General features: G+C 35.9%; 1 protein-coding gene across 3 annotated transcripts; it reads right to left on the bottom strand.

The window, feature by feature from the left end:
* Positions 1-354: 354 nt before the first annotated feature.
* On the bottom strand, positions 355-26990 carry LOC105049739 (OVARIAN TUMOR DOMAIN-containing deubiquitinating enzyme 1). Of its 3 annotated transcripts, none has more exons than XM_073261768.1 (9): positions 26551-26971; positions 24110-24175; positions 23899-23982; positions 23660-23782; positions 2672-2776; positions 2451-2503; positions 2211-2260; positions 2029-2129; positions 355-970 (listed from the first exon to the last, which is right to left on the bottom strand). In XM_073261768.1, the coding sequence occupies exons 1-9, from the start codon at positions 26746-26748 to the stop codon at positions 677-679; spliced, it is 1074 nt and encodes a 357-aa protein (XP_073117869.1). In that variant the 5' UTR covers positions 26749-26971; the 3' UTR covers positions 355-676. The 3 variants fall into 3 exon arrangements, with proteins under 3 accessions (XP_073117869.1, XP_010927783.2, XP_073117870.1); XM_073261769.1 differs by having other exon boundaries at positions 714-970; positions 1995-2129; positions 26551-26990; XM_010929481.3 differs by lacking the exon at positions 2672-2776 and having other exon boundaries at positions 26551-26967.
* Positions 26991-27037: the final 47 nt, after the last annotated feature.

Below are 27037 nucleotides of genomic sequence, written 5' to 3'. Positions count from 1 at the left end.
GTCCACTCTGTAAGTAAATGGTATAATATATCCTCCCGAGAGCACATGATGAATGATTAGCTTCCAACAAGGCAAGCATTACTAGTTTCGCTAAAGCATTGCAATTTTCTGAAGGCCTTTGCTTCTGCAGCTCCAGCAGTTGTTACCAATGTTCTCATCATAGTTTAGTGGGTTATATATTAGCCTCGGGGTTCTAGACACCAGAAATAAAAAAGCAACGAAACCATTGCAATTTACGACCCAGAAAATGGTTTTATTTTCTAAATTCAATATGGGAGCAGATGGACTACACTTCTGTTCAGCCTTTGTATGCAAGTTATCAATCTTCATTAAACACGGTGCAAAGAGTCCCAATTGCATCTGATAGTTTTTTGTTCACATTCTCAAAAAATGATGGTGTTTTCTTGACAAAATGTATTGTCTGTGTGGGGATTGGGATCACAATAAACAAAATAAGAACCGTTCAGAATCAGATCTAAACCCCATTCCAAAACAAAAGACCCTATACTTCATGGCACAGCCCCACATTCCACGATTCCTGTCCATTCAAGCCACCTTCGGCAGCCTGCAACCGACATTTCTGATGATTGCAAGTATAATACATTAATGAATACTGGTGTGCTGAAAACATATAAATATAAACACATCAAGCTCATCAGGTAGCATCCAAGAGAAGCTACTTGGGGTAGAGAATGTCATAGTGGCCAGGCCGGTATAGCAGGGTCACAAATGGTGTCGGTGTCAGCGTCACTGGATGACCTGTTTTGACTTCACTACTCTGGGCAGTGCCTTCCTGAGGTGATTTGGAACTGGGAACAAAATCATGATGGTTTATGCTCACAGTGCCCGAGTCACACGAGCTCCGATCAAGGTACACCACACGTATTGGAACACCTAATGCATCAGATAGGGCAGTGATGTGCACATGGTCGCTTTCCTCCCCCATTGGCTCCACTGAAGCCTTGCAGAACTGTAATTCAGACAACCATTAGCCATATTCATAGATCATGAAGAAAAACTTTCTTGCTCAATTTTAGCCACTGGAGCCAGCTTATCAAGTAGAAAAAGAGTAATTGGATGTAACCTAGAGACCAAATTGAGTGCAAGATGCCACTTCCAAGCACTACAACACATCAAAAGTGGTGGATTCAAGTAACCCTATAATTTCTGATATGTAGGCAACAAGCCCCTCCCCACATAAAGATTAAGCCTTTCATTTTGCTATATTCATTGGGTTGAGGACCACAAGACAGGCACCTAGGTGATGACTCATGGAATTCTCCACTTTGATGACACAAAATGAGAACAAGGTAATATCAACCTGAACATGAGTGGAGATAACTAAACCAGCTAATAGTGTTTCGAGTGAACAATTATTAAGGCAACAAGTTAGGATTCTGTCCTCCTGGGAGAAGATTGATCAACCCCAAGAGTATCTAGCATACTAAGGCTTGTTTGGGAATTCTAGCAGGATTGAGCTGGGTTTCCTACTGAATTCGTGGATTAGGAAGCCTATTTGGACATAGCCCATATTAGTCCAACATGCCCACAATCTGAATCCTGTGGTAGGGAAGAAAGACTCCATGAGAATTTTTATTTTATTTTTTTACCCCTTTTTGCAGACCAACAGGTCCACAGACTAGGACTTAGCGGGCCCTTAGAAGACTTCAAGCTAGGCAGGCCAATAGGCCCGATTTCTATAGGATATTCCCGCACAAATATCCAACAAGCTCTAACATTGAGAGTCAACCTATATAATATATTAATGGGCCCCAAATGAATGTTCAAGTAACGGATAAAACTTCCTCTTAAGAACCATGTATCCCATTTGACATTAAGAAGCCTCCCATATGATTAGCTTACCCTAACTTTATGATTTTCTGCAAACTATCAACTCAAATAACTTGCTATAATCTTTTGGATTAACTTTATTCAAAGACAATAGTAACCAACAAGAAAAGATGCTTTAGCAATGATAAGATTAAAGAATATACAGCATAAAAATGAGACTTGGGAATCCCGATGAACCTGATCCACGGTCGAATTTGTTAAGCCCGCTATGAATGGTTCAAAAAACTCTGATCGTTTGCGTATTTCACCAGAAGTGACAAATCTGAAGAACATTACAACTGACCAGCAATTTACATTAGAGCACAAACGCATTGGTGGCATAATAAGAGCAATTTAATGGTATGAATGATGTTTCTCACCATAATCTGAAATCATCTGATCACGGCTTCTTTGCAAGAGCTCCTCATGACTGAAAACACAAAATAAGCACATATTTCCCTCGATAAGCAAAGCATTTGCTGGAATCATAGCAGGGGATGAATTTTGCAGCATAACAATATCTTCTTTTTTCCCTTTGAATTTAAGATATGATCTAATTTTTCTTGATATTAACAAATAGCACCACAAAGAAAAGAGGATAATCAGTGAAGGCCATCTACCTTATTGAAGTTTCATTTCCTAGCAGAACACTTTCCAGCTGCTCAATGAATATCTGAATCACACTTGGAACCATCAGAGACAAAGGATTATATGCATACATGCATATGCGCGCACGCGCACACAATTTTTAACAAGACAATGCAGTTGAGGCAGAACATGCATCCAAACATCGAATGGAGGGCAGTATCAAAAAATCAAGACAGAATCCACAAGATCTTACTTCATGTGCATGCAAGATACATCGACAAATGCAGATGGTCGAACTGGTTGCTAGGAACCAACAGAACACTTGATAATGACAAAAGAAATAGCTAGAACTTTGCATCTAGAACAAGATATGTTTTAGCACCAGAGCAACTTGGAACAGAAACTTCATGGTGACAGAGGTACATGGAACATTTTAGTTCTTAATCTTGTTCATTTTGATACACGTTCAAAAGATATTCAGCAATTCATAGTTAATTATCTAATAAAGAGGATTGAATTATAACAAATTCTGCATGCTTTTCCATTTTAACTACTAAATATATTCTCTGAGATTACCTATGTAGCTCTAGGAGCCAACAGAAATGGAGCTCTTGTCACAATCTTGGAGATTATGATACTTAATGTTGACAATGATAAACCTGGTGCATGCTAGTTTGCTTTAGGGACTTCAAACCATCTTTCTCACATTTGCAAGCACCAGGTATTACAATCACAAAAATAACCAAGTACGAGCATGATAAGGAGATAACATGAAGCATTAATGAGTAAAAGATAACTTATATATGATAGATAAGCATTATAAACATAAAAATTATGATGTTGATCAATTGGTTTTTACAAATTTTTAAAATTTTTGAATGAAGGAAGCTACTAAGGAATTAAGAGTCATATTGCTATAAAGATTTGCTAAACATGGCCAATACTTTTAGTCTAAGAGTTGGCACTCTTTGCATTACTTTGCTTAACCTCTTTCAAGTTCCACTTACTGATATTCCATGCCACTATTAATATTAGCAATTAGCAAATATTTGGTGGTGGAGGTGAATGGTTTGCCTAGACACTAAAAATCCTTGTTTTATAGTGATAAATTACTGCAAAATGTTTGAGGCCCCGATAATAAAAGTATAAGGATCTAAATAAAATGAAATCTTGAGGAGGAGAATTAGATCTATGTTTTTGTCTGTTCCACGTCGCTTTTTATCAACCATGAAAGCTTTTTGCCCCTTAATTTCTTCCTTCTTAGATTTTCCCTTCCTCAGTTTTATCCATTAATTTTGGAAATGAATTTTAAGAATATACTCAACAAACTCCACAATAAATATGGAATGAAGTACAAAACTTTTGAAGAGATATTATGCTTTCTACAATCAAAAGTTGGAAGTTCCTTAACCTAATGATCAACAAATATTTTAGGATGATAATATGTAGGTATCTCTTTGAAGAGAAATAAAAATATGATAAGAACTATGGTACCATAATAGATCTTTCAAGTGATGACATGATAGCAACTAAAAATTGATCCAAAGATTTTGCCTCCTGGATGATTTGAAAACAGCAGATGATGAAAATGATTAAAGATCTGATGAAAACCATCCAATACATAAGAATGAAAGAGGGGGCTCTACTAGTCTCAAAAGAAAGAGGGGGCTTCCACCACATAGATCAAGTCTGAAGCATCAGATCTTGTTACAGCAAGGAAGACCTACTATTGGTGGGAGCAGAAGCCCACTGATCATGTTTAGGAGTCTTCCATGAAGGAACTTACAAGAAAGAAGGAGCAAAGAGGTGGCAAATGCCTTAATTAGGCCTCACCAATTCGCCTTCTCAAAAGAAGATGAGAGGACTCAGCTAAGTGCCGGTTCCTCCAACAAGGGGTGTAAATGAGCTGAGCTTACTCATGCCAGCTCGAACCCAGCTTGAACATCAATGTGGCTGGCTTGAGACAACTCGCTCATCATGAGCTCAAGCTTGGCTCATCCACACCCAAGCAGCTTGATTATGCTCCAGTAAAGTTGAAGATTGAGGGAAGACAAGAATAGATTTCATGAAAATGCTTGTCAGATGCATGCCAGCCTATGGAGGTATCCAAAAAAGTAGGATGGTCAATAGCAACTAGAAGTGAGCGAACAATGACCTAAGCAAAGGGGCTGGGACAAGCAAGTCTAGCAATGAAATTAAGGAGCTCTTCTTTCTCTCTCTCTCTCTCTCTCTCTCTTTCCTGGCAGGGAGGAGGGAAGAGGGAAGAGGTCTCTTGGGCTCCCAGATGCAACAAAATTGGGACCAGCATCATGACATTGGGGCTTGCAGATGCTTATCTAATAGCTAAGTGATATATCTCAGACATTAGATCTCTATCTAATGGATGAGACATAACTTTAGAATTAATTATATTTATGTACAGCTCATATTATTATGAAATATGATAACAAAGATATGCATTTTTATAAATAAATAACTACCACATGTAACAAGGTTAAATACCAGTGTCGAACTATGTCCTGTTTTCCATCAGAACTGTACGTATAAGTAGTGATGATACATACTGAAGCTAAAAGCATCAAAAAGAATGAAAAAACATTGGCACTAACCAATATGGTACAGTCAGTACATATTGGCATCATGGTATGGCATCCCGACACCCAACCAGTGTTGGTACTGAATAGGAATAGTATGCTACTGATGGTGCCATCCGCTTTAGCAATTTTCAAATCCTATCATATAACTCTAAAATATATTATATAATATGAATATAATTTTATATTTTTTATCAAGATTAATCGAGCTAAATACGAGCAGATAAGGCATAGCTTGACTTCAGCTCATATAACTTTCAAGCTTGGAATATTAGATCAAGCTCGGCTTACTAACCAAGTGAGTCCATGTCGAGCTGAAATTTGAGCTAAAAACATGCTACTCACAAAGAGCACTCATTGACAACCCTAACTCCGAGGATTTTTTTTCCTCCTACCAATTAGGTGCAATGAGGAGCTTGTTATCAGATACAAGTCTTTCTTTTATATTCTAACAGAAAGTTAAGTCACATTAGAACTTCCACTTAAGCTAGGAGTTTTAAAGTAAAAACATACTTTCTAAAAGAAAAATTATTTGGTAAAAATCACTAGAAAGTGCTTCTACAAGCAGTGAAGAGGTATCCTCATGGAGAAGCCACAAAAACTACCTTTGGCTTCTGCTCTTGTGATCTGGCTCCTTGTCTTATAAATATGGCAAGCCCTTCCATAAAAATAGTCCTACAATATAATTACCAAACACCATTTATAACAGAAATACTTTTTATTTAAACTTAAGAAAAGTGATTTTTAAGAATTATCATAACCATCCCCCCTTTTCCCAAATTTGGGGTTGACTGATTTTGAGCCTTTCAAAAAACATAAACAATGCCTAATACGCCCTTAGACCTTGAATAAAAAGATGTGACATGCTCTAAAATTAGCATTTGAATTGACAATGAGTCTTTATTTGAAGATTTTTCCCCATGTAATGGATAAATTATATTGAGGACAGTAGGCCCGTAGATTTGCTCCTTTTCCATTAAATATTTTTGTTGGTGAGTAACTAGAAGCCACCACTAGAGGGACTCCACCATCAGATCAGACTAGAAAAATTGACAAGACATTGAGTTTCAAAAGACATCAATATGAAACCACCTAACTGTATCTCTTATTGTCTTTATTATCATTAAGATTGTATATGTAAATAACCGGATTATCAAAGTTAATCTGCTGGGACTCGATGCTGGAATTGTTGGTTTGATGAAAAACTTGGGCAATTGTAAAAAATAATTGCACTTCCTCCACAGGTAATTTAATTTGAGATCCTTTGTCCCAACAAGTATATGATATATGTCATTTACTAAAACACACTTCCCTTTCTAGAGAAAGTAAATAGTAAAATAGTAGGATTTTATATCCTCAAATTAAGATTAATCATCACAAGGTACTCAGCAGATGAGCGATTTTGCGCTATCAGACATTGAGTTTTTTCTTGCAAAGAACAAAAGGCAGAAAAGAGACATGGAGAAACTGCTTGCCTCTTGTTTCCATGGCCTTCAACTCTTTGCCTTGATACTTACAAGCGTGACCATTTTTACAAATGTTATCAATGAAAGCAGTGATTCAAGTCCCACGTCCCACGAGATGGGGGCCGTCTTGTTCCTCTGAGATTCCAGCACCTAGGACGAGTGCAGGATCCCAAAAAGAGCATCCAGCCTCCATCCCGCCCATCCCGCCTTCTTCTCAACCGGATCATGCACCGGTGCAATGTCTCGGTCGGGACTGCTCTATTTTTTTTCCTTCAATTCATCACCGGAGGAAGAAGAATGAGATATTGACGTATTGACTTTTTGCTAATGTGTTGCCATTGGCATCGTCAACCAGAGGAGAAGCACAGTCAGAGGAGCATGCGTAGTTCATTCTGATTATCCCACAAAGGCGGGAAGGAGGACTGCTCGGGGAGAAAGGAGAGAGAGGAGGAAGGAGCGAGGAGTTCGGATCTCCAATGAGGAAAGGAGGAGAGAGAGTAGAGAGGAGCAGAGGGAAAGAATGGTCAAACCTAGAGGCCATTTTCGCCTCTCGGGTTCGGGTAGTTGCTCTTTCAACCTCATCTATTTGATCATGCCCACAGACCCTCAAAGCACTCGGATCTCTATGATTTGGTTGCATGCGCATGATTTGGCTATGCACGTGATTTTTCGATCACACCCACACGACTCTCAAAGCACTTAGATGTGGACATAGACGTGATTTGACTGTGCACGTGATTTGGATGTATGCGTGATTTTGCTGTATGTGTTATGCGGTAGAATGATTGATCTTAACGGCATGGCGACAACCTAAAAGCCTAAAAGCATGCTGACAACCTAAAAGTACTCCTATATGGTGATAGTCTGAGATTGATATTATGATGGGAAAGAAAGTTCTAAAAAAAATCATGCACAGAAAGAAGAATCTTACAAACAACAATGATGGGTACACATAAACAAAGAGTTAGGAAACTAATCTTCTTAGGGCAAACCAACACATATGCATTAAAATGAGAGAAAGTTAAAACTAAAATGAGAACCTTGCATGGCCGACATTCGACACAAAAAATTATTCGTTTGGGATCGATGTGATTTGAAATAATAATATGTTCAGAAAAAACATAGCACCTAATGTACAGTTTGATCCCATAAGTCTGCAACCTCCTATTATTTATAGGCTATATAAATATTCACACCCAGCTCTTAGTCTCTCACGACCACAATATTGATTGAGAGTCGAGAGCTGTGTTGTGAGTTTTGACAGCAATGTTGTTCTTGAGCACCTGAGCCTTACCTAAGAAGCGAGAGGAAGAGAGATTCTAGAATTCATATAGCAAAATTAATGGGGCTCGCTAGTGATATTTCTATTCCCATTATTTCCACGTTTCATGCTTACCTATATCAAACTTGTAAATATTTTTTAATTGATAAACTATTATTTAAGAAATTATTGTCATTATTTTTCTTATACATTTTATTTTTCATAACAATAGTGATATCAAAATTGCAACCACTCTAATTAATAGTTGGTTTGAAGTTATTGCAACATATCATATTTGAATGGTTGGTTCAAGTTTTTTCGGTCCTTTGACATGTGTAATTAGTAGATGAACTAGATCTAGTGAACTAGTCCAATAGTTATCTGCTACATTACCCCCTGCCTTCAAACAATTTAAAATCATATGATGATGCTCATTATCTACCATACATATGCTCTGGGATTTAGAATAGTACATTAATCTATGTAATAATTTCTCCATTGAAATAGTAAGATATTAAGAGTCTAATACCCAAGTTAAATCAAGTAAATAATACTTATAAAGAGAAGAGAGCATGGACTCTTAGAAGAAAAAATAAGAAGTAAAAAGAATAAAATAGATTTTAGAAATTATAAACAAATCCAAAACATAGAAATCGATAGATAATTGGATATAATAAATGTAATAAATAATTTAAATAAATTTTATTAATTATAAAAATTTCAAAAATTATACAAATATATTTTGAAAATTACCAAAAAATCTTAAATATAGAAGTGGATAGATAACTGGATATATTAAATATAATAAATAATTAAAATAAATTTATTACTTTTAAAATTTTTAAAATTATATAAATATATCCTAAACCTAGAAAAGGGTAGATAACTAATGTAATAAATATAACAAATAATTAAAATAATTTTTATTAATTATAAACTGTTTATAGATTATAAAAATATATTTTGAAAATTACAAAAATTTTAAACAGAAATGGATAAATAACTGGATATAATAAATAACTATAATAAATTTTATGAATTATAAAAATATATCTTAAACCTAGAAAAGGATAGATAACAGGATGTAATAAATATAATATATAATTAAAATAAATTTTATTAATTATAAAAATATTTAAAAATTTAGAAAATATTTTTTGAAAATTACAAAAAAATCCTAAGCATAGAAGTGGGTAGATAACTGGATATAAGAAATAATTCAAAAAAAATTATTAAATATATTTTTTTAAAATTATAAAAATATATTTTAGAAATCACAAAAAAATCCTAAACATAGAAATGGGTAGGTAATTGAATATAATAAAAATAATAAACAACTAAATTAAATATTATTGATTATAAAAATATATTTTAAAATTACAAAAAATCCTAAACATAGAAATGGATAGGTAACTGAATATAATAAATATAATAAATAAATAATTAAAATAAATATTATTGATTATAAAAAATAGAAATATAAAAATATATTTTAAAAATTACAAAAAATCCTAAACCAAGAAAAGGATAGATAACCGGATATATCCTACAGGCATAAAAAGTTCAAATCCAATTTCTAATTCCTTTTGATGAATTTTAGTAAATACGCAAAGTAATAAAAATAAATTTTGATTATGAATTACATAATTATCCAAAAACATTGGAAAATTAATGAAAATAATGAATAAAAATAGTATAAAGCTCAAAGTATTTTTTTCTAAATTTTAATAAATTTTAAACCATTAATTAATATGAATTAATAAAAATATTAAAAAATTATAATAAATTTGGAAAAGTATGGATATAACATATGCAACTTAAATCTAATATCTAGATACTCATAATTATTAATTTCATATATTTTTTAAAACTAAATGGATCTTAATAGCAAGCAATAGAAAGATTTGGATATTGGATGGCATTTTAAAAAATAGGGAAGGACCGACATCAATGGAAATGTAATTACTGTGGACTAAAAAATAGAAAAGATAGAGTCATCTGATTGAAGCAACACTTGGTGGGTGGCTTTAGTGATGTCAAAAAATGTTCAAAGATACCTACAAAGGTTTGAGCGATGATGGAGGGCATCTGCAGAAAAAAAGGAGACAAAGATAGCATTCAAAGCTTGAAGGGAAGCACTTGGTCATTGAACATCTCAATCATATGTTCATAGACTTCGATGATGATGACAATTATTTTGATCCAGATGATTTAGAGACAGCTCATTTATAAGAGGCTATTTGGACCTCTCGACGGGACCAATGGCAACATGAGGAGGTATAGAGATATAGATCACAATTTGGATGCTTTCAATTTGAGAAGGATGCAAGAAGAAAATCATATTCACATTTACAGTCTGCTGGATTAGAGAGGAGTCGGTTCACAAGGATGGAATCATCTTCAATCAAGTCATTGTTCACTGTATTGGGAAGAAATCAAAGAAGAACTCAAGAGATCCCACCACCATGATGTAGATCCTACAACATATCTAGATCCAAAGTCAAAGCAACCATGAATTGATGACTATATAAATAAGGATAAAAAAAAACAAATAGGAAGGGCAATTGCCAATTGGTTTCATTTTAGCCCTGTTCCAGCATGGACAACGACAAATATGTACTTTCGATCGATAATTAGTACAATGCCGAAAGTCAGTCCAGGAATTAATCCTCCTACACCTTATGAGATACATGGATCATATTTGCAACAGCAAGTCACAAATATCAAATCTTGGATTGAGTTATAAAGTGGAACACTTATGGGATGACATTGATGTGTGATGGTTGGTCTGAGCCTACTAGGAGTATCATTAACTTTCTAGTCTATTGTGAGAAGGTATCTTTCATACTTCAGTTGATGCTTCAGATAACATACATGACTCTAATTAGATTTTAGGCTTGATGAGAGATGCAATTGATGAGATTGTTGAAGAGTATATTGTCCAAGTGGTCACAGATAATGGGGTACACTACATGAAAGCTGGAAAGGATTTGATGTTGGAAAAGCAATATTTATATTGGGCCCCTTGTGCAGCATATTGTATAGACTTGATGATGAAGCATATTGGATTGGTATCTAAGGTAAAATCCACAGTAATCATGGACAAGCAGTATCTAAATACATCTACAATTACATCTGGATACTTGCTCTTATGAAAAAACATGTACAAAGGAGCTGCTTAGGTCAGGATTGATAAGATTTGCCAGTAATTACATATCATTGAAGAGCCTTATTAATAATAAGCCTGATTTAAGGGCTATGATGACTTCTGATGAATGGAGGCTTTCAAAAATATGCAAGAACCAATGATGGACGACATATTGAGGATATTAATCGAGTAATGATTTTTGAGATTGATGCTCTGAGATGGTTAAAACAGTAGAGCCCTTATATGTAATACTGTAGATAATAGATACTGATAAGTTTCCCCAGATGAGCTATTTATACCCAAGATGTCTGCCTGCAAAAAAATAGATATAGCCGCAGTAGAACAGAAGAAAGCAACACCATATTTGCATATCATTGACAGATGGAATACTCAAATGGGAAAAGAATTGCGCTTAACAGATAAAATTTGTTTGAATCTTAACACTCACTTATTCTTTATCGAACAAGCTATAAATATCTTTATTCTTAATCAATATTGTCCTTATTTTTCGTACAGCCTACTATTTAAATTCTAAATATCAGTATGACCATAATATTGTCTTAGATGAGGAGCTTCTGATGGCCTTGAGGAATGTGGTATATAAGCTAGAAAGTGATCTGAATTTGGCTATAGAAGCTATAAGATAATAAAAAGTAGATGCCATCATAGTAGGATTGTTAGTGTATTTTTGAATTATATTAATTTATTAAAACTCAATGATCTTCAATGAAAAGTCTATATTGATTGGGTAGGAAAAACTATTTCAAGAGAGGAAAGGGAGCTTTGGAGAACAAGGAGCACATAGATTTATATCTAAAATGTCACCATGTATAAATATGGGACTATTTTTTTATTATCGTTAGTTTTTTACATCTATGTAAAGCTGAGGACTGAAACATTCATATACATATGTATTTTTTCAATGCAGGAGAGTGGTGGGTCCAATAGGACACATCCACACCAAATTAAGAAAGATTGCCATTCGAATTCTATTACAAACCATCTCATCAAGTGGATGCAAGCGTAATTGAAGCACATTTGCCCTGATCCACACAAAAATAAGAAATCGTCTAACCTCACAAAGATTGAGAGATCTATTTATGCCCATTATAATATGAGGTTAACGCTTAAGTCAATGAGGGGAAAGCCTAAACAAGACGATCCATTCGAGGACTTTATCCATGATGAGGATGCTATGCTATGCTGGATTGCAGATCAAGAAGCACAGGATCCACCAGTGTTGGATGAGCCAAGAGATCCCCTCTGACCATGCAAAACAATAGCACATGAGGCAGGGGTACAAGATGTGGACCGATGGGCGGCCTCTCATTTATCCCCCCCATTTCGAGTAGAATGCGAGATACTATTGGAGATGATGATGAATAAGATGGCAGACAATCTAAGGATTCTGATCAACGATTTGATTACGGAATGTTTAGTTCAAGACATCAAGCAAGGATCTTTAAAGATAGCCAGGACATTGCAACCAGTAGTAGAGGTAGGATAAGTTAACAAGTAAAGGCCAATCAGAGCTTGAGAGGAAGTTAGAGAATTGCAGTTGAGAAGTGATGTGGAAAGTCTAAATTAAAAAGGAAGGCAACAATTGATCCACTAGAGGCAATTGATGATATGTAGGTTCGAGATGATGATAGTGAGACACCCAAGCCCTCATATCTAGGATTGCCTAAATCATCTCGTGATAATAGCGATAATGATAATGATAGCAAGAGTGATGATGGATTTGACAATCAAGATGGTCAGGATGGAGGGGATAATGAAGTATATGAGATCAGTCCTTTTATTGAAGAAGCATATATCACCCATGCTACACAAGACTGGGACTATGGAGCCAGACCCAGATCTAAATATCAGGATGAGTTGCTGGTCTATAGGAGAGAAAGAAGAATTGTTGCAGGACGTGGCACAGGCTACAGATAATTGAATCATTTTCATGAAGAGTTGAAAATAATTGAGGAATATCAACATCGAGCATATCCGAAGTTTATGACATAGATGGAGCAAGAAACTTTAAGTAGGTTGGAGTCTGAGGACTTTGAGCAAGTTAGGTCATCATCATCAATCACAACAGGATTATTGGAGAATCAGATAGCCAAAGTACATATCATGGCCCTTCTCTTACTATAAATGATTCTGATGTATACTCCAATGGTCATATCCTAAGGAGTATTTTCATATGCAGTATCCATTCCATTTTTATATGGATACATTTTTGAACCACAATATGGTATTGCCTCTCATTAACTTAACCAACGATGGCCAGTTTATTATCAAGAGGGTTATCCTGGACAACGTCAAATACAAGATGACCAACAAAGATGGACTCGGTATCAAAATTGGCATCATATTCAAGATCCCGATTATGAGTAGGACCTAGATGTTTATGAGCATCATAGGCATTCCATTTGGAATTAGTAGTAAATTTGATATCTTAAACTGATGAATCCATTTTGTATAATATTGAAATTAATTTATTATATATTATTAGTATAGTTATATTTTCATATACAAGTGACTAAACTTTAGTATAGATTGTAGCCTTTTCATCAAATTTTGATATTTTTACTTTATCAAGTACTTGTGCATGCATCATTTATGAGAGATCGTTGCTTCATAATCAAGAAAGGATCTTCAATAACCTGAAAGATCATAATGCATCATAGCATCAGTATTAAATAAAATAGATCTATTATAAATATATTAATTTTGAAATTTAAATATATTTAAACAATAAATAGATCAGTAAAACTTCAAGATAAATTCAAAAAATAACATATATATATATATGTGTGTGTGTGTGTATAAGGATGTCCCAAGCATGTATCGAGACGTCCGATCGGGATGGCCATCCGGATGGAACAGGACATAGGGTGTCTTATTCCGAGCGACAACTGAGACACCCCAGTCATGCGGGATTTAAAACCTTGAAAGAAAATACTTGTAAAATTAAGAAACTTGCCTCTCAGCTAACTCTAGAAACAAGAAACTCTAGACACTTAATAGGAGAAATGCGACAAGATGATTTAGGGTCGATGGATAATCCTTGAGACATTTAACAATTGGCCAAGTAATAATGTATACGATGATCCTCCACTAATACTTAACATGCTTGTATGAACTACTCATAAATGCAATGCCCTTGTGATACCATGTCAATATCTATTTTTGAAAGAGCCTCATGCATGTAAAAAGTTGTATTGATGGAACCAAACCACAAAAATTTGTTGATTAGATTATATTAGAGGTATGAGCAAAATGTTGCATAGAACATTTGTGAGGCCTAGTCCATTTGGACTAGCTTGGACCCAAAACAACAACCATGGTCAAGACATGTATGCTGCACTGTGCCTTGCAACAAAGACTCCCCTCTCGCTAATTCCTTATAGCAGTTGGAGCCCCAAAGGCTATCAGAGGCTAGGAAAACCATGTCAATATCTATTTTTGAAAGAGCCTCATGCATGAAAAAAGTTGTATTGATGGAACCAAACCACAAAAAATTGTTAATCAGATTATATTAAAAGTATGAGTAAAATGTTGCGTAGAACATTGGTGAGGCTTGGTCCATCTGGACCGACTTGAGCCCAGAACGACAACCATGGGTTAGGCCATGTGCTCCGCACCGTGCCTTGCAACAAAGACTCCTGTATCATTGATTCCCCATAGGAGTCAAGCCCTAAAGACTGTTGGAGGCTAGGAAAAACCTAGCCTATACCTTTATTTAAGTACCCCCACCCCTCTTGATGAACAACCAACATCGAAGATGCCTAAAAACTCTCTCCATTTCATGTTTCATCACCGCACCACGCTATCTTGCTGGAATTCCATAGAAACCTTGCCAAAAACAAGGTATAGGTGCCCATCTCTCTCCCCCCTCCCTCTCCCCTTACCCTTGGTTAGACCCTTGCCTTTTGCTCGTGCCTGTAACAAAAACTCTGATGGGTCTCTCCTCCATCGCCAGTAGGGATGGCAGCAAAACCCAAACCATGGATACCCGACCCGACCTGATTGGTCGGGTAGTCAACTTGTTGACTTGGTTTGGGTCGAGATTGGGTAGTTTATGCACCCAACCTGAACTTGGCCCGAACTATTTTAGTATTTTAATATATATATATATATATATATATATATATATATATTTTATATATATATATATATATATATATTATATTGAATATATTTTACCAATTACCACCTACTAGTTACTAAATCCCAACTTATTTTGATTGAACATGGAACTAAGTGTTGCTGAATTTTATTTGTTTAAGACAAATATGATTTATGGAATAGTAGTATGGCTTTAGAGTTGACAGAAATGAAAAAAATGCTCAATATGACTCAATTGACTTTAGACCGATAAACCCGAATTACCTAATACCTGATTGAGACGAGTTTGGACCAAAAAAAAAAACCAATCTTGATAGTGTTTGGATTGGATTTAGGTAGTTTATTGGGTATTTAGGTTTGGGTTTGGTTTTGGGTAGTTACAAACCCGACCTGATGCCATCCCTAATCGCCAGCTCCTAGTAGCCCTAGAGGCCATCGGGGCCCAAAAAAACCCAACCTCTACCTCTATTTAAGGACCCCCACCCCTCCCAATGAGTTGCCATCATCAAATATGCCAAAAAACCCTTTATCCTCTCTATTTGGCATTTCATCGCCGTGAAGCCCTTATCTTGCTAGATTTTTAGTCTAAAAACTCAACTGAAAACAAGGTATTGATGCCTCTCTTTCTCTCTCTCTCTCTCTCTTTGAACCTACTCTTGATTAGACCCATGTCGGTTATTGCCAGCTGAGATCTCCCTAGGGGATTGTTAGCTCTTGCCGACAATCACCTCCCAAGGTTTGTGGAACCCTTGTTTTAGTTTTCTCGATCGTGTTTTGAAGCTAAGAGCCCATCGGACTGCCATTTGAGCCTCTCGACAACTCCTTGAGAATCGACATTAAGCCCCAACTATTATCGACTGAGGCTGGATTTGACTCTACCAACTTTGGTTCTATGTTTCCTTTGCTTTCTAACCTTCCACCAGTTATCGCCACCATTGCTCGCCACCTATCAGCTAGCCATAACCACCAACACCACCACGAAGCACCTTGGCCCTTTTTCCTCTTCCTAAGAGAGGCAAACAAAACATCCTATTCTACCCACTCTCTTGTTTTTCTCTCCTCTCTATTCTCTCTCTGTCTTTCTCTTGGGTTGGGTGGATCCTAATAGACGAATTCTATTTAGTGATCTAGATCGACCCCAGTAAAGAAGTCTGAAACCATGTTGGTGGCCGTGCAATGTATCAACCCTTACCCTAATCCTTGTGGGATACCACTGGACTCAATAATCTTCAATCAATTGTCCTCCACACAAGCTGCCACTATTGTCCACAACCATCGTCACCCTAGCTTTCTCTCTCCCATTATGACATCACCCCTCACTCACTCCTCTCTTTGTCACTCAATTAGTCAAAACTCCAAAATGAAAAAACACTAACCACCCTCAACACTAGCTGCCACCACCCCTATCCAACCCAACTCTCTCTCTCTCCCTCCCTCACCCATTATGACATCGCCCCTCACCCACTCTTTCACTCTTTGTCAATCAATTAATCCATTTTGCATAATTTCTTCTCATTATACATTGTATGTGTTTTGTCGTAACCAATTTTGTTAAATTTCATATCAATTTATTGCATATACATTCTGCAATAGCCTAATTATCAACTTTGACTTAGCTATAAGTGTTTGTTTATAAAAGTTGATTGACATCATTTTTCATAATATTTGTCAATTATTTTTTTGCTTAGGTTCCATGAAAGATGTCATCAAATGGTGAGATAAATGATGCAGACAGAACAAATCCATGAGGCCCTTTTCTGTGCAGTTAGGTTCGAGTACAGCCTCACGTCATATTCCCTCAAACACCTATTCCCGCCTCAAGTCCACCAAGACTGCCAATTTCAGGTCCTATTAATGCTAATACTAGGGTTGGGTCTAGTGTCACAACATGTAGGAAACAAAAATTAACTTCAAATGTTTGGAATTGCATGAAAAACATAAAAAAAGAAAAAGATCAGGAAGATTATGTTGCTGGTGGTTTTTGTAAGACTCGCACTAAGGCCAAGAGTAAGAATGAAACTAAGAGTTTACAACTTTACATAATCACTTGGCATACCGTCTTGTTAAGAACAATGAGTCAACTGAGGTTGCTTTGGATTGCCAAAAAGAAAAAGCTATAGAAAAGAAAAATGATGGGAAAGTTCAATTTGGAAACTTCACTTTTGACCAAGAAGTTTCAAAGAGAGAGCTTACTTGTATCATTATTATGCATATGAATATCCTCTTTCAATTGTTTAGCACATAGGTTTTAGAAGACTTGTTAGTCTCCAACCCCTTTTTAAGATGGTTTCACGTAATGTCATCAAAGGTGACATCATTAAAATATGACACTTTTAAGGCAAAAATGAGCAAGTTGTTAGAGAAAAATAAAAGCCAGATAGCTATCACTGCTAATATATGGACTTCTAATCAAAAGAAGGGTTACATGAAAATTATCGCTCATTTCATTAATGACAACTGGATGTTGCAACACCATATTTCAAGGCAACAAACTTTTTTTTGACTATTTAACACAGTTCCTTTTTAAATCACATATGTTCCAACATTTAATAGGCTGCCACTTGCATTTTGATAGTCATGTATATGAGTTATTTCATTTCACTTTCAAATTTTACTTTATTTATGTGCAAATTACTTCTATTTGTGTACAAAAATTTAGGTTTGCATAAACCACATCATGAATGTTCTTGCACAATACTTGATGGAGGGTTGATGGAATGGAATTTAGAGATAAAACTTTCCACAACGGCTGTAGACAATTGCATCTTAAACAATGACATGATTAATATTCTTGTTAAGAAGTTATTTGGCAATCTTTTACTTGATAGCAGGGTCCTTCACATGTGGTGTTGAGCCCTCATTTTAAATCTAGTCGTTAAGGGGGATGGGTGGTTATTGAAGATGCAATTGAAAAAAATCGTGATAGTATTACATATTAGTCTGTCACCCCTCAAGAATGAAAAAAAAATGAGTAAATGGCCTATCAAGTGAAAATTTCATGTGTTAAGAAGTTGTCTCTTGATTGCACAACTTGTTGCAACTCCACATACTTGAAAATTCAAACAGCCTTAGGGTATAAGGATGTATTTCCTAGATTGAAGCTTAGCGGGACATATTACACTTGTGTGCCTTCTCACTTAAGAGTAGAAAAAATTGAGGAAATAGCACATCAAATGAAAATTTCATGCGTCAAGAAGTTATCTCTTGATTGCAAAATCCGTTGGAACTCCCCATACTTGATGATTCAAACAGTCATAGAGTATAAGGATGTGTTTCCTAGATTGAAGCTTAGAGAGAAACATTACACTTGGGTGTCTTCTCAAGAAGATTGGGAAATAGCTCCAATTATTTGTGAGAAACTTAAGCTTTTCTACAATTTGACTGAACTAAGCTTAAGCTTTTTTACAATCTGACTGAGCTATTTTCTGGTTCAAAGTATCCCACTTCAAATGTTTTCTTCATCAAAATTTGTGAATTTAGGGAGCTTTGTCTCAGTGGATGGCTTCTTCAAATGATATTATTAGCACGATGATAACAAAAATGTTTTAAAAGTTTGAGAAATATTGGGGTGTAGTGCAAGTTGCTATGGCTATAGTAGTTGTGTTGGACCCTAGGTACAAATTCAAGATGGTGGAGCTTTATTTTCCAAGTATTTATGATGATGATGCTGCCTATGAGATTGAACAAGTTAAAAGAACCTGTTATGACTTGCTTCATGAGCACCAATCTAGGTTTCCAACAAATAACTCTAGTTCGTACACTCCCACTACATCCATTTCATTAACAATTACAAGGGAGGTTGCTGGTTGCGAGGAAGAGGAAGGTGGGATGGCAAGGTTGGTTCAGTTCCTTAGTTCTACCTCATCTACAGTGCACGTGCAATTCGAACTAGACAACATATGTCATCTCGATACCAGGCCCCGCACTGGCGCCACCCAATCACTGTGTCGGTATGCCCGATATGGGGGGCGATTTGGCATACCAAGTGTTGGTATGCCTTTTGCACCATGTACAGGTACCGAATTGGTAACCATATGGTATGCCCCGTACTGCCTGTTTTGGTACAATATGGCATACCTTGGAACTAGATCATTACTTAGGAACTAGATCATTACTTGGAAGAGCATGTTTTGCCATGAACCCGAGACGTTGATATTCTTAATCGGTAGAAGACAAATGGGATAAAATATACTGCTTTGCAACTAATTGCATGTTACCCTTTACTGTTGCATCTGAATCGGCCTTAAGTATTAGCAGGACAGTGGTTAATCTACACCCAAGTAGGCTTCATCTGAACACTTCAGAGGCTTTGATCTGCTCCCAAAATTGGCTATGGAGTCAAATAGAAGGTAAATACCTATGCAAGTAGCTTAGTTTTTCTTTGTAAAATTTAACACATTCATTTCTTCTTTCTTATTCTTTTTATTTCTTCTATCTTGTGCATTTGTATACTCATGCTCAACAGCTAATTCGTTGCGCATGTGTACGATTGAGGAAGATGTGGAGTAATGTGGTTGGAACTTTATTTGGGAAGCTCTTGTTTTTTGATATTGACTGAAGTAGATGGTTGCTGGATGTGTATGCTACTGTTGGTTATTCTGAGTGTCATATATTGAACTTAATGCTGGTTGTATTGATCTTATTACTAGAAAATAACGTTGGTTGTTTAAGTTTATGTTTAACTTAATGTTGGTACTATGGATTATGGTTCTTTGTTCAACTTTGAATTGGAATTTTGATGCATTATGTTGATTTTTACTAGATATGTGTTTTAGTCATACTCAGGTCACTATGCAATAGAATTCTTCTTCTTTCCCTTTGCATTCCCCTTCTTTTTTTCTTTTGTAATCCTAGGTCAGATACCCAACCCAACCCGAATAACTCAAATGAATAAAGATTAATCAAACAGGTTCAAGTACCTGATGGATTTACCGATTTTCAATGGGACTAGGAATGGCAATGGCTATTGGCTACGGGTTTTGCAATCATAGACAACTTCTTAGCTAATCAAATTTTCATTTGACAAGCCATTTCCATAAATTTTTCCCGTCCTGATTGAGAAGGCACACAAGTGTAACTTTCTCCCCGAGTTTCAATCTAAGAAACACATCCTTATACTCTAGGGTTGTTTAAATCATCAAGTAAGTGGATTTTCAATGGGTTTTGCAATCAAGAGACAACTTATGAAATTTTCATTTGATAGGTTATTTTCTCAAATTTTTCCACTCGAGGGGAAGGCAGACTAATGTGTAATACCACCCAGAATTTTTTCAATTGCACCTTCACTATCCACCAATCCTTTCTTCACAACTAGAATTAATATGTGGGCACAACACCACATGTGAAAGACCCTCCCCCATCAAGTAACTAAACAGCTTCTCAACAACAACACTAATCATGCCATCATTTAAGGTGCATTATCTGCAACAGTTGTGGAAAGTTTGCCTCTAAATTCCATTCCATCAACCCATCCATCAAGTATTAATGAAGAACATCCATGATGTAGCAGTAATCACATTTACAAACCTAATTTTTTACACACAAATAGAAGTAATTTACACATAAACAAAGTAAAATTTGAAAGTAAAATGAAAGAATGCATATGCACACATTAAAATGCAAGTAGCACATAGCAACCTATTAAATATTGGAATGCATGTGACTTAAAAAAAAAAAATCTATTAAATAGTCCAAAAAAGTTTGTTGCTTCAAAATATGGTGTTCCAACATCCACATGTCATCAATGAAATGATCGGTAATACTCATATAACCCTTCTTTTGATAAGAAGTCCACATATCGAGGGTGATATCTATCCAGCTTTTATTCTTCTCTAACAAATTATGCATCTTTGCCTTTTCAATGTCACATTTTTATGATGTCACCTTCAATGGTATTATGTGAAACCATCTTAAAAAGAGGTTGGAGACTAGCAACAAATCTTCTAAAACCTTTATACTTAGCAATTGAAAAATGATACTCGAGCATAATAATAGCACAAGCAAGCTCACTCCTTAAAACTTCTTGGTCAAAAATAAAGCTTCCAAACTGAACTCTCTCATCATTTTTCTCTTCTATAGCTTTTTGTTTTTGGCAATGCAAAGCAACCTTGATTGACTCATTCTTCTTAGCAAGATAATGTGCCAAGTGACAATGTAAACTCTTAGTTCCATTCTTACTATTGGCCTAAATATGAGTCTTACAATAACCACAAATAATAATCTTCCCTAGAATTTTTTCTTTTTCTATATCATTTTAAACATCTGAAATTAATTTCCATTTCTTACATGTTGTGACAGTAGGCCCAACCCCAGTATGACCTGAAATTGGGGGTATAGGTGGACTTGAGGTGGGAGTAGGTGTTTGAGACATGACGGACTTGAGGTTGTACTTGAACCTAACAACATATAAGAAGGGCATGAAAGAGTTAATCTGGAAGCATCATTAATCTCACTATCTAACAACATCTTTTACAAAACCTAGGCAGAAAAATAATTAACAAATATTACTAAAAATGATATTATGCAAACTTTATAGAAAAACACTCAAATAGCATAGTCAATAGTTGACAATTAAGTTACTGCAAAACATGCAGAATATGTACATAATAAATTGATTAGAAATGAAGCAAAATTGGTTACTGCAGAATATGTACACAATATAACAATAAGAAATTAAGCAAAAATAGATTAATGCAGAACATGTACATGATGAAATGATAAGAAATTAAGCAAAGTCGCTAACCATATAGCACAATTAAAACAGAAGCAATCTGATCAGGTATTGCACATTTAAAAGTAAGCAAAATCACAAAACCATCTCAAAATTACCTAAAAATAATTTACCAAAAGCAAAATCACAACATTGAACCTCTCAAATCTCTAGTTTAATCACATTGATACCTCAATAACACACCCACGACATAGCAAAATCGCAAGACCATCTCAAAATTACTGAAAAGATTTAACTATAAGAGACTTAGCAGACACAACCGTGGAAGTAAGGGGCCTAATGCCATCAAGAAACTTGCAGTAAATCAAAATCATGCACAGATCTGAGCTGATGTGGTGGTGCTTAAGCCATTGATGTGGCAATGACTAAGCTATCGAAAGAGCTGTTCATGTGCAGTACCTGAGCTGTTGATGTGGTGGATGATGACAATTAAAGTTGGGGTGGATGATGATGGTGCATGGTGGTTTGGGTTCTTTGGGTTTCAATCAACTGAGTGACATAAAGAGAAGAGTGGGTGAGGGGTGATGTCGTGATGGACAAAGAAAGAAAGGGCGGACGGTGGTGATGGACAAATGATGGTGGCTGGTGTGGAGGGTGGTTGGAGTTTTCTCATTTTGGGGTTCGATTAATCAAGTGTGTGAGAGAGAGAGAGAGAGAGAGGAGCATGGGGCGACATTGTAATGGGGGAGGGAGAAAGAAAGCTAGGGTGAGTGGCAAGTAGTGTGAAGGGTGGCTAGGGTTTTCTCATTTGGGGGTTTTGAATCTTCTAGATACACAAAGGAGAATAAGGGTGATCAGATCTTGTAAAGGCTGGGTTTGGTCAGAGTTTTATGTGTATTTATATACAATACTTTAAATAACTTGTAAATGTTTGGCAAACAACTTAAACACAAATATATTCTGCAGCCCAAGGGTAAAGACATGATTAAAGGTGTCCTTGATGTCTAGGGTTCAAGTCTTAGAGGTAGCGATCGGGTAGCATCAGGCTGGATATTGGTCCGGTTGGATACAAATCAGGTCCAAAAATCATCAACCGAACCTAACCTGTTTATTAAATTGGTCAAAAATTTATATATGAACCAAACTTGTTTATTAAACAGGTAACCCAACCCAACCCGCATATCCAGTTTATTAAAAAGGTCAAGTTAGGTTACATGGGTTAACAGATTAAGTAGATTTTTAATAGATTAAATAGATTTAAACGGGTTAAACAGGTTAAGTTGGTTGGGTTAAACTGAAAAGATTTGAGTTAAGCAGTTTTAAATTGGTTAAACAAGTCTTAAATAGGTTAAATGGTAACCCGATCCAATCATTAAACAGATCAAAATAGGTTAAACGGGTTCAAGGTCTAAACCTGAACTCAATGCATTTAACACACAAGTCTAGACAAGTTTTTGACCTGTTTATGATCCAAAAACATTTATGTCGGATCCGAACCTGCTTAAAGTAGATTTTGTCGGTCAAGTTGATGGGTCGGGTCATCAATTGCCAACTCTATCAAGTCCTCTCTTTTTTAGTATGCAAAACATGTCTATTATTTACATATATAATGTATATACATATATATATGCATATAATGTACACCCCCCCCCCAAAGGGTCAAATCCCAAACCCTTCCCAAATCTTATAGCATTTAAAACTTGCTTGGCTACCATCCCTAGATGGGACAGATTTAGGGTATTCGTGCCAATCTTTAATCGGATTTGGGATGGATTCGAGATGTAGGATTTTAAACGGATTTGGAAATGATAGGGAAAATTTTGCAGGTACCCTACCTGTTGCCATTCCTAAGAGTATCAATATTACCTTTATCGCAGAGTCAATCACTTTTAGAATTAAGAGTTATGATCAGCAAAAAAATTAAACATTATCTATAAATAAATTAGACACATGAATCGAACAATTGCAAGATGAACTTACTGAAAAGAAGTCCTCAAATGTAAACTCAATGTATCCAAGACCCTGAAGTGTCTTCTTGCACTCTTCAATATTCTCAAGAATACGATCAACCTCAACTTTGTCTTGTGTCTCCAAAATATGCTCCTAATTTCATATCACACAAATGTCTCTTACTGACTTATAACCAGAGTACCTTTGACAGAGAAGCATTGAAATATGAAGAGAAGAAAAGCGTTTGGAGTCACATCTTATCACATTACCAGGTAGGAGAACATAAAGCTTCGATAGAAACAATTTCCATCACCCCTTGTTCGCCTCAATGCACCATATTGTTCACCAAGCAGCTGCATGTTGAATAACATGCTCATAAACATTAAAAAAAAAAAAAACAGTCCAGAGTAAAATGTTTAAAGACCATCAACAAGGATGAGAAACAAAGAAGAAGCACTCATTTGAGTCATTCCAATGAACCTTGATTTTCTCTTTAAGGATGGGGTTGCCTGACTGAAATTCAGCTGCTAAAGATGAGAGTGGCTCCTGCATTATCAAAATATTGAAAAAAATGAGTATTCTTTTACATATATGTAATACAATACAAATATCAATGTATAAATAGAAATCAACAGTTACATATGATCAGTAAAATCGGAGTTATAGTTTCGCTGCAGCAAATTCAGCTTTAATAATCACATGGTGATCAAAGATTCTCTAAAATAATGTATTGACCAGAAAACTACCTAATAAAATGGAGTAACATCAGAATTTATTGAAGTTCACATTAGCCATCTGAATTCAAAATTTAGAGGCACATAGTAATTACAATTGTAATAAGAAACCAAAAGATTCATCCTGTCTAACTAGAGGCAGCTTTATCCTGCCAGGACCATAGTCACGAGGTTATATGAGAGGGGATTTGGTAGGTATTGTATTTTGAAAGGTGTAGAAAGGGGATATTCTGATCATTCAGGACATGCATGAAAGAACAATCACAACAGACAAGTTTTTAAATAAGTTATGATGAGACTAGTGTCTCTACCAGCCTGCAATAAGAGTCAATAGTAAGACTTATCCTGCTATGACTGACAACACTATTAAAACTAATGAAACTACTTGCATGAGTACATAAGCTTATTAGAAAATTTCTGAAACAACTTCATACCATCTGAAAGATTGAATTAAGCTATCACACGACCACTTTAAATTGTTGGCACATCAATGGCAGGGATAAAAATGATATGCCAAGCATGCATAAACATGCCACCTGAATCAAAGATTTCAACAAAGATGAAGAATTGTCTTGAGAGTTCATTATAAAGTGCTCAAATTTTCTTTGAAATCTTCACCTATAATCTAATGGATATTTTCTATGATTACAATTTCCCCTTAGAACTCAACAGATACAAAATCAATGATCTGACATTCTCTATGCGAAGCTAATTAAGAATGGCAATCTTGACCAAGAATGAACAATTGTTGCATAGCAGGGTCTACTTAGAATTGTAAAACACTTGGGTTTTGTCTTCGGCACTTTTTTCATAGCTAAGCTTTCCTCTTTACTCCATTTATTTTTTTTCCCTGTTTATTCTTTCTGTTTTGCCATGTAGCACAGAATTACAACCCACTCATCACAGTTTAGCATCTTCTACCATTGAAATTCTTGATCTATCACTTTCTCGTGATGTAAGAAATTAAGAAGAATCATCTTAATTATGATAAATATAATAAGAAATATTTTATAACCTGAACAATTAGATATTTGAAAAACAAATGCAATGTGATAAATGATATAAATAACTGTTAAAGACAAATAATTAAGTAAATGTAATCGAACATATGTGGCAATCATGCTGATCCACTAAATATTGAAAAAATAGTTGCAAATTAGTACTTGAAGCCCCTGTTAGAATCTAGAGGTCCTCATTTAAAAATTTGAATCAAGGCAAAGTAGTTGCATGCAATGTAAGGATAACTCACAATCAATCAAAAAACAAACAATTTGACACAATGGCATAGAAATCTGATCAAATGAAAAGATCACAGCATAAATATGTAACTTTATTCAATATGTGAATGTGGTTTGGACATGCCAAACTATATGAATCTAAAGGCACAACGTCTTTCTCTGGAATAACTGAAACAGCACCAGTACTGACAACATCACATCAAACAGAATCTAGAGAAACATATTTTGACTTCTCTACACCTAATTCCATTGTCTTTATTTTTTACTCTATTGGTTCTTTCTTTTTATTCGACTTCTCTACACCCAAATCAATGAAAAAAATAGCAATAATCTTATTTAAGAGCTGGCTAATTATATTCACAGCCATACTAAAATTGGGAGTAAATTTCAGTCACTATGTCATTCTCAGAAATGTAAGTAGAGGAGTAAACAATGCAACTGTATTAAATTACACTGCTGCAACACTATAATGTAATTAAATGGAAATAGACACAGACTGACCAAAAGATGAACTTTTCTTGCCGTCCTTTTCTCATATGACTTTAACGCACCTGGTTCGAGAAAAAAGGACCAACAATCTCATTCAAAATCCACTTGAAATAACTTGGACCACAAAATCTTGAGAAATCTTGGCCATCGCATCATTCTCTCCAGAACGTAAAAAGATTACCGAACTAAATAACCACAGTAAAACTACAGAACCAGATCAAGTTTGACTTTTCTGCGTTATTTTAGGGAAAAAAGCAAAGCAGCCAAGATCCACTGGACAAGACTTTACCCATACTAATATTACGAAAATCTCAGTTATGGTATCGATTTTGAGATTGCAACTAAATTACTAGGACTAGAATTAAACAACATTGTCGATCAAGAACTTAGACTACAGGCAAAGATGGATAAGAATCAGAGAATCGCGTCAAGGGAGTTCGGGAAGGAAAGGAACGCCCGCCTTGTCTCCGACGAAGGGCACCTTGACGGCCTCCTCGGCGCGGATAGCAGAGTGCTGCTGCATGATGTCGTCATCCCTGATGCTGGACCAGTCGAAATCATCCATGGGAACGACCGAGGTAGGGTTAGGGTTAGGGTTAGACCAAGAAGCGGAGGACTCCCCCACCGCGGGTTCTTGGTCGGATAGAAGCTTCTCCATCGCCGCCGCTCCACCTTCTTCTCCTTCGCCGTCGGCGGCCTTCCTCTTCCTGGCACTCGTCTCCGCCTCGATCGCCAGCTCGCTCGCAGTTGTCACGGAGACCAACCAAAAAATGGGGGAGGGGAGAGATGGTTTAGAAGGCGAAGGGAGGGGCCAGGGGATGGGATTTACCGAGGGAGATCAACTCTAACGGTCGTCCGATCCGAGCTAACTTTACGTGTTGACGACCCATGTAGGCAAAAACGGCGTGCTCTCCGCTCCACTTGCACTTGACCTGGTTTGACTCCCA

The sequence above is a fragment of the Elaeis guineensis genome, chromosome 8, assembly GCF_000442705.2.
Source record: "Elaeis guineensis isolate ETL-2024a chromosome 8, EG11, whole genome shotgun sequence".
Lineage (NCBI taxonomy): Eukaryota > Viridiplantae > Streptophyta > Magnoliopsida > Arecales > Arecaceae > Elaeis > Elaeis guineensis.
Note: the sequence above shows the minus strand (reverse complement) of the source record. Positions and strands in the feature narration are given on the sequence as shown.

Bases quoted from the DNA above. Each gene is read 5' to 3' on its own strand.
- LOC105049739 (XM_073261768.1), bottom strand. From the start codon at position 26,748: ATGGAGAAGCTTCTATCCGACCAAGAACCCGCGGTGGGGGAGTCCTCC. The intron at 24,176-26,550 runs GCGGGCGTTCCT...TTGATAATGCAG, and splicing joins TGCCCTTCGTCGGAGACAAG to GAGCCACTCTCATCTTTAGC. The intron at 2,777-23,659 runs GTAAGTTCATCT...ATCTTGTTCTAG, and splicing joins CATTTGAGGACTTCTTTTCA to ATGCAAAGTTCTAGCTATTT.